The sequence below is a fragment of the Schistocerca americana genome, chromosome 8 (genome assembly GCF_021461395.2).
Source record: "Schistocerca americana isolate TAMUIC-IGC-003095 chromosome 8, iqSchAmer2.1, whole genome shotgun sequence".
In the NCBI taxonomy this organism is placed as follows: Eukaryota; Metazoa; Arthropoda; class Insecta; order Orthoptera; family Acrididae; genus Schistocerca; species Schistocerca americana.
Genome location: NC_060126.1, coordinates 112836968 through 112854558, shown reverse-complemented (window position 1 = coordinate 112854558; position 17591 = coordinate 112836968). Strand labels below are relative to the sequence as shown.

At 44.8% G+C, this 17591-nt stretch overlaps 1 protein-coding gene across 1 annotated transcript in view; it reads right to left on the bottom strand.

The window, feature by feature from the left end:
* Positions 1-17591, bottom strand: part of LOC124545610 (PAX-interacting protein 1) — a 179897-nt gene that overhangs the window by 142074 nt on the left and 20232 nt on the right. Inside the window, exons 7-10 of the mRNA XM_047124558.1 lie at positions 9745-9795; positions 9223-9702; positions 5911-6045; positions 2773-3033 (exon numbers count right to left, since the gene is read on the bottom strand). Coding sequence (XP_046980514.1) covers positions 2773-3033; positions 5911-6045; positions 9223-9702; positions 9745-9795 — 927 coding nt within the window. The remainder of the gene's footprint in view (positions 1-2772; positions 3034-5910; positions 6046-9222; positions 9703-9744; positions 9796-17591) is intronic.

The following is a 17591-nucleotide window of genomic DNA, read 5'->3' as shown; positions in this document are numbered from 1 at the left end:
CACTTTTCACCAGCCCATGTATAATATGCAGGGTGAGTGTGCCTCCTGCGCATGGATCAACTTATCCTATGTGTGCTCTGTCGCTGTTTCAAAATTGTGCATATGGTGAATTTTCGGTCTTGACTAGTATCTCTCATTGGCTCAATAAATACTGTGTACCGGTATGAAATGATCTCTCTCTCTCTCTCATCCTCCCATTATGTTGAAAGAACTCACAATGCCCTTTTTCCATTAATACTTGGAAAAAAGCAATACCAACGATACATGTTACTGAAATGAACTTTATACCACAAGTTATGAACATGACAACACACGAGCAATTTGGATTACATATGGTTTGTACTCAACTCCCAGAAGCATCAATGGTGATTGCTAGAGAACCATAACAAGCTGTCATCCAATTGTATCCTAGACATGTTTGATGGGCAGCATGTCAGGTGAACATGCCAGACCAGTGTAGCAGGGTTACTAAACACTCTTTGAAGAAGACTCATACGTGCCTCGCGACAGGCAGTGTGGGCACTTTCCTGCCAAAATATGGCATGTGGAGTTGTTAGAAGGCTCAGGACGCTAGCCTGTAATACTTCCCTGATATTCTGGTTGCTGCTCAAGACTGCCTTCAATGCATTCAAGCTGAAATTATATGCTGTAACCAATGGTGCTCCAATCAATCAGGCTTCACACTTGTCTTTTATGCTGCCCAGTATTAACAATGCAAGACCGTGATCATTGCAGAAAGACAGGAATCTGCCAAAGGCACTAAATTTTGATACACAGTAGATGGTGGGTTTGGAGAGTGGAAGCTGATGCAATGACATACATGCCACATATCTGGCCCACAGAATACCACGTCTAATTGTCGATACAGCTGGTCTCACACCTGTGATAGTCCTCCAGAGTATTGAGACAACACGACGATTAGTTTTAAAGTCTATTATGGTGACACATATGAGGTGGTAATCTCCCATATTATGGGCATATGGAATGGTCCAGAATCCGCTCATCATTGAGAGCAATCTTCTTCCATCCATTGGTACCCCACACCCTTTGTGTCATAGTAATATATCCTGCATGAGCTGAAATGTTATAACAAATCCATTTCTAAGAGATCAACTGTTCTGTCCTATATGGTCACACATGATGGTATTGTTGACTTTGATGGCAATGAGCCATACTGAGATATGTTTCCATGTTGGAACATTGTTTGACAGTTCTTCATTTCAAAAGCTGGATGCAACTGTAACCTTCCTGGTACCACAATAAAGAGAACTATTGGGCCTATGTGTGCACAATCCCTCAGATATCACTTACTTCCCTCAGATATCACTTACTTTTGGTGCGCTAATCATTTAAAGTGGAGACTGCAATATTGTGTGTCTACTTTGACCAGTAAGTAATAAGCACAGCAGCTACATGATAAATACGGTGACCACAAAATCATGTTTTGAACCATAAATTAAACAGCTGATTATCACAATTTTTACATTAAAAAAACAACATCATGAGTTACAACTATGATACTCAACCAAACGTTAATAAAATAAAGAAAACTGGAAAGAAAATAAGAGTATTGTAGAAAAAAAGGAGCTATAGCTGGAGGGGAGATGAGTACATTCGGTACAAAATAAAAATAATTTCTAGGATATTGGAATTTCACATTGAAATCAAAAACAAGTATTGTAAAATAAACTTTAGCCCAAATGGAGACTGCAACAGAACATTAGAAATATATGTCTCAAATAGGAGTAATTTGAAGTGGTAACAGAAAAACAAAAGCTGTTTATCAAAAATGAAGCAAATTGGGTAACGCAAAAAAAGCTGGAGTATAGCAAATGATACATAGTATGAACTAAAAAACATTAGATTTATCATAAAGAAATAGAAGTTGGTATCGCAAATTTAGTTTGATCTTAATTATGTTGCCTTATTAACTGGTCATGAGTATGTTCAGTGCCATACAATGCATTTAAAATTTTTTCTACAAAATTATACTTTTTCAGTGAATTATTGGTCATTTTTTAATCTCATATTCCCTCAGTTAATTTCATAATAGTAAAATGCACTCCCAGAATACCTTTCAGAACTTCTGCTACCATTCAAAATATCAACAGAGTTGAAAGCAGTACTCGACTACACGGTCGCCTCCATATTTTGCAATAAAAGCACTGAGATCTTGAAAAAAAATCTTAGAATTACCAACAAAGAAAACTGGTACTTTGTTTCTCATATACAACCAAGATTACAGAAATGATATGTTTGAAAACTAGACGCCACTGCTGCAGCCACCATCTGAGATTGGATTCATTCAGGCCATTCTTTCTGGGTGACGCAGTTTCCAAAAATTCAGTGTATCACACGTCAATGTCAATGTCTAGCCACTTCTGAAGTATGCCAAAGTGAAGAAAATCCAAGTGATTTGTATGCCAATTCACTTTCCATCCAATTACGAAGGAGGGTTGGGGTGGTAGCCTTATTATATTCTCACCAGTCAGCTGGATGATATTTATGGCTTTCTTAACTTGCACATTAAAATACATAATTCTGTAACAAGTCACAGAGAGTTATGTAATGGTATAGCACTCTATCTCAATTTATATGTAAGCAATCCAAGCCTAAAAAATTCTTACGATGTTGCTTTAACGAACACACTTTTCTCTGTGTCAGAGCTCAATTCACGAGTACATAAACAATTAGGTTCCTAGTACAGTACGCCGGTGAAGCTTCCTCGGTAGGTGTATGACCAGTGCCAATCTTACTATCTTTCTGCCACACCTGCTGAGGACGAGGCTGTGCTTGCTGCTGTTGCTGCTGTGCTTGCTGCTGCTGCTGCTGAAGCAGCTGGCGGTGTTGTTGCACCCAGCGTAATTGCTGCTGAGGTGACAACCCGTGAGGCACTTTCACCAACTGCTGCTGTGGCTGCGGTTGTTGCTGTGGGACAGCTTGCTGTGGTTGCTGCACCACCTGCTGCTGCATAACAGGTGCCGGAGTGCCAGGAGGGGCAGCCCTCGCTAGCTGTTGTTGCTGCTGCTGTTGCTGTTACATAAACAGAGCACACCACTAAAGTGAAGGCAAGAAGTGTCATCATTAAGTACTTATGGCTGATGCTAATATTTGGTGAGACAACACATTCAACAGAAACTGTAAACCCCAGTTTTCAGTAAAGTGCCTTTGGCATATATGGTTCCAATAAAATGATTTATTTCATTAAGCAAGCAACAAATTAAATTAATATCACAAAAAAGGAAATAAGAAGACAACCATTCAGTATTTAGAAGATGTGTTGATACCTACACTGAAACAAAGAATGGACATTAGGACTCAGTTTCTGAACTTGCATCCTTTCTCGAAGTACATAAATACATACAACATGCACACACACATACCCCAGTGCTGTTGTCCACCTGATTTAAATTGCAGGCATGGGAGAGAGTAGTGCTGTGGCGCACGTGTGTGTGTGTGTGTGTGTGTGTGTGTGTGTGTCGCGCGCGCACGCAGTCTTTTCATATATATCTATTGGCAATACTGACATTTGTCCTGAATACATGTACTGGCCAGCAATTCTGTGTGATAATCAGTGGAAAAATGCTCCAATCAGAGGATAAAAAGGGCAAATATGCTACTGTTTATTAAAAAGACAGACTGAAAAGTGGGAAACCAGCTGCCTCATTCAACCTTCTACAGCACCCTTAAAAATTTTCCCAAAAATTTTTGGCATACTAACATATTCATACTCTCTCTAACACACAACTCAATTCTTATTCCCACAAGCTCCCATAATTGTAACTCGCTCACACCCATTAGTCCATCGCTGTCAGGGCGCCCTGCCTCCACAGCCATAGTCTCCTTCATTCTGTCCTACAAGGTATCCTCTCACAGTCACTGTCTCCCACTTGCTCTATCTTACTGCTACCACCTTCATTCCTTCCCAATGCTGCTGTCTGCCCCCCCCCCCCCCTCTCTCTCTCTCTCTCTCTCTCTCTCTCTCTCTCTCTCTCTCTCTCTCCCGCCCCCCATCCTCACTGTCACTGTCCTAGAATCTGTCTGTCATTATCACTGGTTCTCACCCAGGTCCACTTTCTCCTCCTCTTTATTCCTCTTCACTGGCACTGGCTCTGTCCCCTGCAATTTTTTCCTAGCCTACTACCACTGTTGCCTCTTATCTGAGTACAAAAAACTGTGAATATGTTTGCAATATTTAAGAAGAAAGTAGAATGAGGTAGCTGACCTTCCAGTCAGAGTGTTTTAATAAACAGGAGCTCACTCACCTTTTTTGTGCTCCCACTGAAGCATTTTCCTGCTGGTACCCTTCCTTTTTTTTCTATTGCTATTCTGTATCAATCCCCCATTAGAATTAAATTTTCAGCTCTCTTAAAGACCCGAATAATTCCTTGTATCTCAGAATGGTGTTTATATAAATTCATCCACATTCATATTTTCCTATTCATTTTAAGAACTACTCCTGCAGTACCCATACTTGATTTTGTTTTGATAAACCTGTGCTCATCTGACCGAAAGACCTATCCACCTTGGCACCGCACTTCAATAATTCCCACTTTATCTGACTTCGACCAACCCATTTCTCTTTTTAAATTTCAATTCTACCAACCCAATTAAGGGATCCTAAGCATTCCGCCATCTGACCCATACAACACCAGGTTCATTTTTCCTTATAACAACATCCTCCTGAGCAGTCTCCACCTGTAGATCTGATTGGGACAATACTATCCCTCCACAGCACTTTACACAAAAGGATGCCATCACAGAAAGTCATACAATAGAGCTGCATGTCAACACAAAATATAATGGCTACTGTTTCCTCTTGTTTTCAGCCATCTGCAGTACGAATAAAACAAGACCATACTGGTTAATGTTACAAGACTTGGTCAGTCAATCATTTAGACTGTTGCCCTTTCAACTACTGGAAAGATTGCTTCCTATCTTCAAGAATCGCATGTTAGTCTGGCATCTCAACAAATACCCATCATATATGGTTGAACCATGTACAGCTAACTGTATTGTTGAGGCACAAGTTACCCTACTGCAACGGAGTCCATGGTTCATGGCGGACTGTTGGTCAATTACACAAGACTAATCCACTGAAGTATTAACGTACATGCACATGTTGTGACTTTGATGCTAAAGTCTCAGTCCACCCACACCCAGAACAGTTTCCTTCTTCCATGTATGCCATCACATAATTTGCAGTGTACATTAAACAATCCTATCAAATAGTGTGTGCCCTGTTCTTCAACAGTGCCATCACACCATTCAGGATGTAATAATTAATCCTTAAAAGCAACTGGGTGTTATCAATGATGTGCATGGGACAGAAGGGGTGGGGGCCGTACATCACAAGCTAGAAGGTTCAGCTGCAGAGTGGGCATGTGTGTGTCTAGTTTAATAATAACAACATATAAATAATCACACATACATGCATTTTTGCAATAAAACCTATAAATAACAAAGTGCTGTAGAAAATTAACAGTGAAATATCAGTACAGTACTTCAAGCAACTTTTAAGATTTGAAATCATGCACCATCAATGCATATCCCACATTATAACATTTTAATTCTTATGAAGTACATAGCAAGCAACGTTAATACGTAAAATGTAACTATACAAATAAGGTGCAAAGCACATAGAGCTGGCAACCAAATTTCAGTGCTGTAAATTGCAAAAATGTGAAAATTTGCATGCATATGAGTCAGTTTAAGTTCTTTTCAAATAACACAGAAAAAATATTTTGATGTAGATGACAGAAAGTTGTAGTAAATTAACGACCTAACCTAAATTCCATTCTGTCGTGGCAACACCTAACCTGAGACTTCCGCGAAAAACTATACGCTTGCCTAACTGTATAAAACTTTGAAACAAAACAAAAAAAGGGAACAAACTACAATAATACTTACCTGCATTTGACGCTGCAATTGAAGTTGCCTTTGTTTTTGTAGTTTCTGTAATACTAAAACTCGCCTCTGACTATCCATTTGCTCTAACTGAGCTACCATCTGAGCATCTAGGTGAATCAGTTGTCGTGGAGGACCCTGAAAGGATGATACAACAGTTTATACATAACTAATTTAGACTCTTTTAAACTGAAAAAAAGATAAAGGTAGAAACTCATTAACCCCTCACACAGTCTGTGTTACTTATGTGCCTAGTACTCCCAGCAGCACTCTATCCAACAGATCTGTAACTACGCCAGTGTGAGACCTGTACAAAGTTGTATTAATCAAAGAAAATAGTGTGGAAGATTAGGGTTTGTCATGAATAGACTTCCCTGGTGGAATCAGTTACAGGATATTTGTTACTTTATTTGACTTTTAAGTCAAAAGGTGATCTCTCTTTGTAATCAAAATTATTGTATTTTCTATCTAGAGCATCCCATATCGCAGTAACGCTGATGAACAAACGGTGTACTTATTTTTTTTATGTAGTGCGTGGGTTTCTTTGAAATCCTTGTATTGTGGGTACACAGCTACTATAAATTCTTTATATGATGTCATTCTCCACTTTTTCTTGTAACTGTTTTTCTTACTCTACTTTAACTTCAGCCTATATGCCATTGTCATGTGTCTACAAAGATACAACATAACACACTAGGTAAACATAATAGGAGAACAAGAGTTCACAGACTTATAAGAGTCAATAGCATGTTATAACATATGAACAAGTTAAAAACAGCAATGCCTTTGTGGTGTAGTCTTCTGCTCCCCAACCCTCCCCACAACTGAGCATAATACAAAATCTTAACCAAGAAAGACCAAAGCTCTTTCAGGTGCTGAGTGCCACTATGTGGACAATGGTCTTGATTTCATATGTGGGGATAAGACCACCTTTACCAAGCACAAGACCCAAAAAAGTCACCTTCAATAATAAAAAATTGCATTTCTGCAGCTAGCAATGAAGGCCATTCTCCAAGAGGCAACAGAAAACCAACTGAAAGTTTCATAAATGCTCCTCCTGCATCATCATGGTAACTGATGCAATAGCGAATGTCATGAATCAACTGCTCTGAATACTGTTGGTAAATTCCCGGCACAGAAAAAATTTCAAAAGGCAAGCAGTTAAACTAGCTAAGTCCAAAGGCAGTGATGATGACCATGAAATTCTGAGAAACTGCATCAAATGGTAACTACATGTAAGCACCACACAAGTTGATGTGGGAAAAATATTAGCCTCCTCCCACCAACTTTGCCAACAATACTACCTGCCGCGGAATGGGATACGAATTCGCAACACGTTGTGCACTGACCATCTGTTTAAAATAGGTGCAAGGTGGTATTGGGCTTCTGAAGCACCACCAAATCAGTGGCCCACTGACTCAACAAAATAGGAGAAACAACATTCTGATCCTGACAACGCTGCAAATTGGCCTTTACCTTGTCACGAATGGTGAAGGGAATAGGGTGGGGATGACAAAATTTGGGAACTGCCAACTGCTTAAGAGAAACATGTGCCTTGAAATTTTCTACTTGGCCCAAGGTATTCTCAAAACAGCGGGCTGTAGGACTGCAGTAAGGGGTCCAAATGGTGTAAAGAAACGGACTGAGACACCAAATGCACTTCATAAACAATCTGGAAGCCAAAAACAGGAAAATTGTTAGAGCCCAAAGATATTTTGCACCGTCGGTGAATTTACCACTTACAAGGCAAGGTTCCGTTCCACATTCTTATAGCGTGCAGAGACTGAAAACTGCCCCCACAAAGGAATGTGCTATTTACTTTAGCATACGCTCTGACGCAGTAGCTGTCGGAGACAGTTGTAGCATTCAGTGGAAACATTGGGGGTCAAATGACTGACTCGCAGCCCTCCACTGTCAAAAACAGTTGCCAAATGACCTTCACGCCGACATGCTCCACACATAGCCTCCACATGTAGGCAACATCAAACATGTAACAAATGACAATGGAGGCACGACTGCTGGCTCGCTCACAAGTGAAAGAACAATGCCAAGGACCCAAGAAACACCAATGGCACGAATTACAATGATGCGAGCGACATAAACCTCCCGAGATCTACACACACAAGGACAGACAACAATGCAATGCCACTGCACTGGCACTGTCAATGGAGGAAATACAGGGCGAATTAGTGGGAGTCAAGGCTGCCTGAGGTATCCCATGGGGCACTGGGGGCTTCTAAACATGTACACCGGATTGAGCCATGTGTCAGTTATCATAAAGGTCATTTCTTGCAGCTGATGTTTCCAAAATTGGGCAACAAGACCTAAAGAAAGGTCAGACAAGGTCAACGCTCTAGTGTGAAGCTCATGGTTGGGCGCTGGAAGCAACTGACAAAGCTCGTAAAAGGGTAGTTTCTCAAACTCAACAGAGGGCTTCAAATTTTGGACAACTTCATACAAACCTGCACTGCTGGACAAAAATGCAGCCTTATTAACTTGACTGATGATATGTCTTACCTATCTTAGCTAGTAATGCAGCAAGAACTGGCAAAAGTAATTGTCTCACCTTTCCACTGACTCGCTGAAACTGGCATATGGCAACAGGGATGAGTGGGTGGGTGGGTTGGTTGGTTGGTTGATAGGTGGATGGGGGGGGTGGGGGGGGTGGGGGGTGCAGTCAACGGAACAGTGGATGCCCAGCTCCTCACTAGCAAGGCAAAGGTGCAAAGCAGTTCCCATTCTGGGTTATCAGGTCGGCATCTGCTCCTGTTGCTGCTCCTTCTGTAAGCGTAACTCTTCCGCCCAGCATTGTAAAAGTGATGGGCCCACAGTAGTCCAAGTGAACACTAGGAAAAGGGAAAGAAAATATAGGAGTGTCCCAAGCGTAAGAACATCCTTTGTTGCTACTTTAGTAGATGCCCAGGAGTGACAACACTGCTTCACTACACAGTTGGTGTGTGTACTTCAAGTGCTGATGGTGGCTCGATAATAGACAGGGAACAGAACCCCACACATGGGAAGCAAATTTGTGGTGCGACTCAATCTATGGGAAGCACAGAGTCCAAACCCACTTAGAGACCTGCATGTGAAGAACTCCGTGCATGGCTGGAATGGATGGCTAACAGCTGTGATGTCCGCTGGTGGGGACACTAAAGCTGGAAATAATGTATTAAGGATCTGAAAAGTACTGTGATGTTGGTGGTGGGAATTCTGAAAGTTAAGATGATTATTTACAGTAACACAAAAATAAACACATCAATTTGATATATTAGGCACATACTTATGTCAACAAAAATCAGTACAACCACAACTAACCTGAGGTTGGCCCTGCTGACCCCATACAACTTGCCGCTGCAATTGGATCTGCTGTTGCTGCTGCTGTGGCGGTGGTTGAGGCTGGTGCTGCTGCTGTTGTTGCACTACCTGTATCTGACGTTGCTGCTGAAGCTGGTACTGCTGTTGCTGCTGCTGTTGCCACGTCACATCTCGCTGCACTGCCGCTACTGTATACTGTTGCTGGCCAGCTTCTCGCAACAGCAACTGCTGCTGTTGCTGCTGCTTTTGGAGCTGTAATTGTTGCAACTGCTGCTGGAGCTGCAACTGCTGTTGAGGTTGGCCTTGTTGCTGCTGTTGCTGCAGCTGTAACTGCTGCTGAAGTTGCAACTGCTGCTGCTGAAGTTGCACTTGTTGCTGCTGCTGTTGCTGTTGTTGTTGTTGTTGCTGCTGCTGCTGAGTTTGCTGCTGAACTACTTGCTGCACAAGATGCTGTTGTTGCAACTGTTGTTGCTGCTGTTGCTGCTGCTGTTGTTGTTGTTGTTGCTGCTGCTGCTGCTGTTGCTGCTGCTGCTGCTGCTGCTGCTGCTGCTGAATCTGCTGTTGCTGTAGTTGCTGAAAGCAGCAATCAAAACACTATATGTTGGCCAAGCAGTAAGACCTTATATTGAGCAAACAGTAAGAAAAACCTAAGGGAATTTTAGGAAATGAATTAAAGTAGAAGAAATAAAAGCTGCAAGGAAATTGTTGCATAGTATTTTTCAGTCTCAGTTTGAACAAATATCATAACTGGTTTCAATTCTTAGCAAGTCATCATCACATGACTTCAATACATTACAGCCCTGCAAAAATTTTGAAGTTTGCAGATGAAAATATAATTCTGTCAGAAACTGCAAATGACTTGGAAGAACAGTTTAATAGCATGTACAATTACATTAGTTTAATGGAACGGATAATCTTGAAAAGAGGTCACAAGGCGAACATCATTAAAGGTAAAACTAAGTTAATTTCATACTACAGTATTTAATACACATTGTCATATTTGACGTGATCCCTTTCCTTTCTTTCAACTTTCAAAATGACTCGCTAAGACAGTTACAAGTAGATAAGAATAGTTACAGTGGACCAGCAGTTCAAATCATAATTTTTTACATTAACAAATAAAAAAAAGTGGTACGTGACAGAAAAACTTTCTAGTACAGATAAGTACTGAACCCCAGACATGATATAAATCTTTCCCACTTAATAATTACTGATGTATATATTAATTTCTTTAAACTTGTGGTGCAGATTAATGCATAAGGTGTGTTCAAAAGAAGTCTAAACTTTCATTATAACATCTCTAGTGCTCATTGTAATACATTTAAAGCACTGTCCTCCGCCCCCCCTCCCCTCCCCTCCCCTCTCGGTCACAGTAGTCCCCTCCACTGACAATACACCAGATCCAAGGTTTCTTCCATTTCTGGTAAGCCTCCTAAAATGCTGTTTGTGGGGTGTCACATTGTCCTGTATATTCTCTATGGTTTGGAAACAATATTCTTTCGCCGTGTTTTCAAGTTTGGGAAATAGGACTATGCCCGCTAGGTTTAGAGAATAAGATGGATGAGGCACAATGGGAGTCTAATGTTTTGCCAGATAGCGGCAGACAAGAAGCGACATTTCAGCGAGTGCACTGTAATTATAAAATGTCCAAGTCTGATTCCTCTTCACTCAGCCCTCTTACTGCACATGGTATTCCTCAAACGCATTAAAATTGCTGACGGACTTCCTTGTTTACCAGGTGGTACAAATTCCTGATGGACAATGCCTTCGTAGTTAAACATCACACCAACATCACCCTGATCGAGGAGCAACTATTTTACATGAGGAACTCTTTTCACAAGTACGTAGCAAAATTTCACACACACACACACACACACACACACACACACACACCACATTCTTGTTCAAGCTCTTTCACAGGCATTTTCTCACTAATCCGACAAACAGCTCGTGCGTGTGCTCACTTCGGTGGCTGTAGATTGGCAACTATCACTCATAGTAAAAGTTTGTTATCTAAATCTGCCATTAGCGATGCTCAGTAGCCACAGCATGCTTCCTCTGCAGTAGACGTGCTACTTCAAAGCTCACTATTTTTTATAACACATCTCGTATTGCATATACTGGTGCAGGATACAAACCATGGTTTTACTGGGGCTTCGCAGTTAGCTAGAAATTGTATGCAACTTAGCACAATGAAATGAATGGTCACAGTGGTGCGAAGGGGGAGGGACAGGACTATGAGAAATGCACAATTTTAATTGCACACTATTATTGTTTCAATCAGTTAGCAACACTTGCTACTGTTCAGTTCTCATCTTTCTACATGACAAGTCAGTGAAAATGATTCACTTTATACATGCTGAAGCAATTCACTGTCATTGACAAAACTTTTTACAAGTGTGGGAAAACTTCAAAGATATGTTGCAAGTAACGCACAAATTTTCAGTCAGCAAAACATACCTGGCTCATTGACAGTTTACTGAGTCATTGAAAAATTTGAGGAAAGTGGTTCAGGTACTGATGTTGAGACATCTAAGTGACATTGTAATAGCCAGTCTGCTGAAAATATTCCATCAGTAAATGACAGCATAGTCCAAGTCTCCGAACCTTGATAACAAGAATTGAACAGTTTAAGGAGAGCCATGCAGCAAATTCTGACACAGGATTTTCATCTAAATACCTACATGAATCAACTTAGGCCACAAATACTGCTAATTGACCATTTCCGGCATTTTGAATTTGCAAGTTGGGTGTTGGAAAACGGAAATGTGGATGCAACGTTGCGAGGAATGTCATCTTTAGTGATGAGGCACATTTTCTATTGGTTGGCTATGTCAAAAACCTTAATTTTCAGAGTTGAGACGAAGAGAATCATTGCATAACCATCCAACAATCAATGCATACACAAGCCATTGTTGGTTTGTTGGTTGGTTTGGGGGATTAAAGGGACCAGACTGCTACGGTCATCGGTCCCTTTTTCCAAAACTGAAAAACACCCACACAGAATAAAAACAACAATGGAAAAGACTACACAGGACACGAAAGACTTAGACAGAGACCAGACAAAAGGAATTAAAATCACAGTGTGTGGCAGTGGTTGGCCAACCATAGAGACAAAAAAGGAAAAGCCAACCACCGAGAAACACACTAAAAACTCAGACTAAAATCGTAAGCCAAAGGCCAGAATCAATACAAAAAGGACAAACAGATTAAGTGATAAAAGCCCCCTGCCCAAATAAAACGCAAAACTAAGCCTGCCATAGCAGTGTCATCTTTTAAAAGGGCAGGGAGCGTATCAGGCAGCGCAAACGTCTGCCTGAGCACAGTTAAAAGGGGACAGGCCAACAAAATGTCCAGAGATGGTTTACTGGTGGCCTGTTTGGCCAGACTGTCAACATGTTCATTGACGGGTATCCCAACATGGCCTGGGGTCCACACAAAGACCACAGAGCGGCCGCAACAGGCAAGAGTATGGATGGACTCCTGGACAGCCATCACCAGACGAGAGTGAGGGAAGCACTGGTCAATAGCTCTTAAACTGCTCAGGGAGTCGCTACGGGTAACAAAGGACTCACCTGAGCTGGAGCAGATATACTCTAGGGCACGAAAGATGGCGACCAGCTCAGCAGTGAAAATGCTGCAGCCAGCCGGCAATGAATATTGTTCATAGTGGTCCCCTAGAGTCAGAGCATAACCGACATGACCAGCAACCAACGAACCGTCAGAGTAAACAACGGCAGAGCCCTGATACGTGGCAAGGATGGAAAGAAACCGGCGGTGGAAGGCCTCCAGAGGGACTGAGTCCTCCGGGCCCTGTGCCAATTCGAGCTGAAGGCAAGGGCGAGGCACACACCACGGGGGTGTACGCAGAAGGGCCCGGAAAGGAGGTGGAAGAGGGAAAACCCCAAGCCCAGAGAGAAGCTCTCTGATGCAGACCGCGATCGTAGAACCTGACCGGGGCCGACGTTCTTGGAGATGGACGACCGACTGTGGGAACAGAAGACGATAATTAGGATGCCCGGGCAAGCTACAAACATGCGTAGCATAAGCGGCCAATAAACGTTGGCACCATAACCGCAGTGGAGGGACACCTGCCTCCACAAGTATGCTGTCCACAGGGCTGGTCCGGAAAGCACCAGCGGATCCCGCTGTGAAGGATTGGGTCCAGAACCCGCAATGCAGATGGGGATGCTGAACCATAAGCCAGGCTCCCATAATCCAGACAGGACTGGAGTAACGCCTGGTAGAGACGTAAGAGGGTAGAGCGGTCAGTGCCCCAGCTGGTGTGGCTCAAGCATCGCAGAGCATTAAGATGCCGCCAACACATCTGTTTAAGCTGGTGAATATGTTGGAGCCAAGTCAACCGGGTACCAAAAACCACACCGAAAAACCAATGTGTCTCCACCACAGCAAGAAGTTTGATGGCAAGGTAAAGCCGCGGCTCAGGATGAACGGTTCGTCGCCGGCAGAAATGCGTAACACAGGTCTTTGCAGCCAAAAACTGGAAGCCATGCGCTACAGCCCAAGACTGCACCTTGCGGATATCGCCCTGCAGCTGACGTTCAGCAGCTGCAATGCCAATGGAGCTATAGTAGAGGCAGAAGTCGTCAGCATACAAGGAAGCTGAGACAGACGTTCCCATCGCCACAGCGAGCCCATTAATTGCAATTAAAAACATGCAGACACTTAGGACAGATCCCTGTGGTACCCCGTTCTCCTGAATTCGAGAGGAACTATGGGAGGCTGCAACTTGCACGCGGAAGGTACGATGTGACAGAAAATTTTGTAGGAAAATCGGCAGTGGACCCCGAAGACCTCCACCGTGAAGCGTAGAGAGGATGTGATGGCGCCATGTTGTATCGTGTGCCTTCCGCATGTCAAAAAAACAGTGATGAGGTGCTGACGGCAGGCAAAGGCTGTACAGATGGCTGACTCCAGGCTCACCAGATTGTCGGTGGCAGAGCGGCCTTTACAGAACCCACTCTGAGACGTAGCCAGAAGGCCCCGAGACTTGAGTACCCAGCTCAGTCGCCGGCTCACCATGTGTTCGAGCAACTTGCAAAGAACGTTGGTGAGGCTAATGGGGCAGTAGCTGTCGACCTCCACTGTGTTCTTGCCAGGTTTCAAAACAGGGATAACAATGATTTCCCACTATTGCGACGGAAACTCACCCTCGACCCAGATATGGTTGTAAAGGTAGAGGAGGTGTCGCTGGCAGTCCAGCGAGAGATGTTTCAGCATCTGACAGTGGATGCGATCTGGCGCCGGAGCTGTATCAGGGTAAGTGGCTAGGGCAATGTGGAATTCCCACTCAGTGAATGGGACATGGTAGGATTAAGGATGGCGGGTGTGAAATGAAAGGCTCCGATGTTCCAACCGCTCTTTAATGGAGTGGAAGGCCAGTGGGTAATTCACAGATGCAGAACTGAGAGCAAAATCGTCTGCTAAGCGGTTTGCAATTATGTCAGAGTCAGTACAAATTGCCCCATTCAGTGACAGCGCAGGGACGCTGACAGGGGTCTGATAGCCATAGAGGCGTCTAATCTTGGCCCAGACCTGCGATGGAGAGACTTGGAGGCCAATGGTGGAAACTTACCGTTCCCATCACTCCTGCTTGTGTTGGCGAATGATGCGGTGTGCCCGCGCATGCAGCCGTGTAAAGGCGACGAGGTTTTCTATTGATGGATGCCGCTTGTGACGCTGGAGTGCCCGCCTGCGATCTTTAATCGCCTCGGCGATTGCAGGCGACCACCAAGGGACAGTCCTCCGCTGAGGGGACCCAGGAGAATGGGGAATGGAAGATTCTGCGGCAGTAACGATGCCGGTGGTGACCGAGTGAACCACCACATCAATGGCTTCATTAGAAAGAGGCACAATAGCGGCAACGGAGGAGAACAAGTCCCAGTCAGCCTTATTCATAGCCCATCTGCAAGGGTGCCCAGAAGAGTGACACTGTGGCAGTGACAGAAAGATCGAGAAGTGGTCACTACCACACAGGTCGTCATGCACACTCCATTGGACAGACGGTAAGAGGCTAGGGCTGCAGATCGAAAGGTCGATGGCTGAGTGCGTGCCATGCGCCACACTGAAATGTGTGGAGGCACCATCATTTAAAAGGGAAAGGTTGAGCTATGTCAATACATGCTCGACGGTGGCGCCTCGACCTGTTGCCACTGACCCACCCCACAGAGGGTTATGGGCGTTGAAGTCGTCCAATAACAGGAAAGGTGGCGGCAATTGGGCTATCAGCGCAGCCAGGACACGCTGCGGGCCATCACCATCCGGTGGAAGACAGAGACTGCAGACAGTAACAGCCTGTGGCATCCACACCCGAACAGTGACAGCCTCTATAGGTGTTTGTAGAGGGACAGACTCGTTGTGAAGGGAGTGAAGGACATAGACGCAGACGCCACCAGATACCCTTTCATAAGCTGCCTGGTTCCTATAATAACCCCAATAGAAACGGAGGGCGGGGGTTCGCATTGCCTGAACAAGTTTCTTGAAGAGCAATGCAGAAGAAAGGGTGAAGGCTGATAAGTTGTCGGAGCTCAACAAGATTGTGGAAGAAACCGCTGCCGTTCCACTGGAGGATGATATTGTCCATGGCTGAGAAAGAAGTGAAGGGACTGGGGAGGCAGATTAGGCCGCTGGGCCACCTGCTGCCTCCGCTTGAGCACCTGTGAAAGTGCTATCCATTGCATCCGAGGGACCGGCGAGATCGAGGTCCTCAGCGGACACCAGGGATCTCCACCTCATCCTCAGACGCAGAGCTCGAAGGGTGCAGTGGGGTGGGTGCCACCACAAGTTCTTTGGCCTTAGAGGTCTTTCTCTTGGACGTCTCTCGCTGAACCTTGGGTTTCACCAGCTGGGAGGGCTTCACTGATTCAGTCTCTGGGCGGAGGAGGATCACGAAGCCCTACGACCAGCCGCTGGTGGGAACTTATGCCACTGTCGGGTGTCATCCTTCCCGCTGGTACAAACCTGGGAAGGGAGGGACCCAAGGGACCCCTTCCGAGCGAGGGTAGCCCAAGAAGTTGGACGCTTCTCCGGCTGAGAAGCGGACGTCCCCGATGGGTGGGAAGGTGTTGCTCCCCAGATAGGTGGTGCAGGAACTGCAATGGGGTTGGGAGAGCCCCCCACGGGCAAGGGGGCATGTGGAGTTGTACGGCTCTGTGATTTGGCTGGAATATGTTGAACTGATGGGGCTAACACGGTTGTCGATGCAGCAGCATAGGAGGAAGTCATTCACACAGGATGTAGTCGTTCAAATTTCCTCTTGGCCTCAGTATAGGTCAGTCGGTCCAGGGTCTTATATTCCATGATATTTTGCGCTCTTTCTGTAAGATCCTGCAGTCTGGCGAGCAAGGTGAATGAGGCTCTCCGCAGTTGACACAGATGGGAGGCGGGCCATATGGAGTATCAGGATGTGATGGGCTTCCGCAATCTCGACATGTGAGGCTGGAAGTGCAGCGGGAAGACATATGCCCGAACTTCCAGCACTTAAAGCACCGCATCGGGGGAAGGATATAGGGCTTGACGTCACATCGGTAGACCATCACTTTGACCTTCTCCGGTAACGTATCACCCTCGAAGGCTGAGATGAAGGCACCAGTAGCAATCAGAGTATCCTTCGGACCCAGATGAACGCGCCGGACGAAATGGACACCTTGGCGCTCTAAATTGGCGCACAGTTCGTCATCAGACTGCAAAAGAAGGTCCCTATGGTAAATAATACCCTGGACCATATTTAAACTCTTGTGGGGTGTGATCGTAACGGCAACATCCCCCAACTTGTCACAAGTTAGTAACCGTTGTGACTGGGCAGAGGATGCCGTTTGTATCAGTACTGACCCAGAGCGTATTTTGGACAAGCCCTCCGCCTCCCCAAACATGTCCTCTAAATGCTCGACGAAGAACTGAGACTTTGTGGGCATGAAAGACTCCCCATCAGCTCTCGTACAAACTAGGGACTGGGGCGAATAACTGTTACTGCCGTCCTGAGACTTACGCTTCTCCCACCGTGTGGCCAGGGACGGGAACATTTTCGGATCGTATTTCTGAGCATTAAATTGAGCCCGAGAATGCTTAGAGACTGCTGGAGGCTGGCCACCAGCAAGAGATCATGTACCACGCTTCATTGCGGGCCATCCGCCTTGATGCCACGTACTCCAACCAAGGGCCCTCCCCACGGGCGCCACCCAGCCTCAACAAGGGCCACCTGGCAGGATGGCTATTGCTGGGAGTCCCAATACCCCAGGAGGATAGGCATCTACTCCCTGGCATACGTGGGGAGTTAGCGGAACAGGCATCAGCAGAGCGATCCCTGTGTTGTCAGGGGGCTACAACCAACAGGGTACATGGCGGCCCCA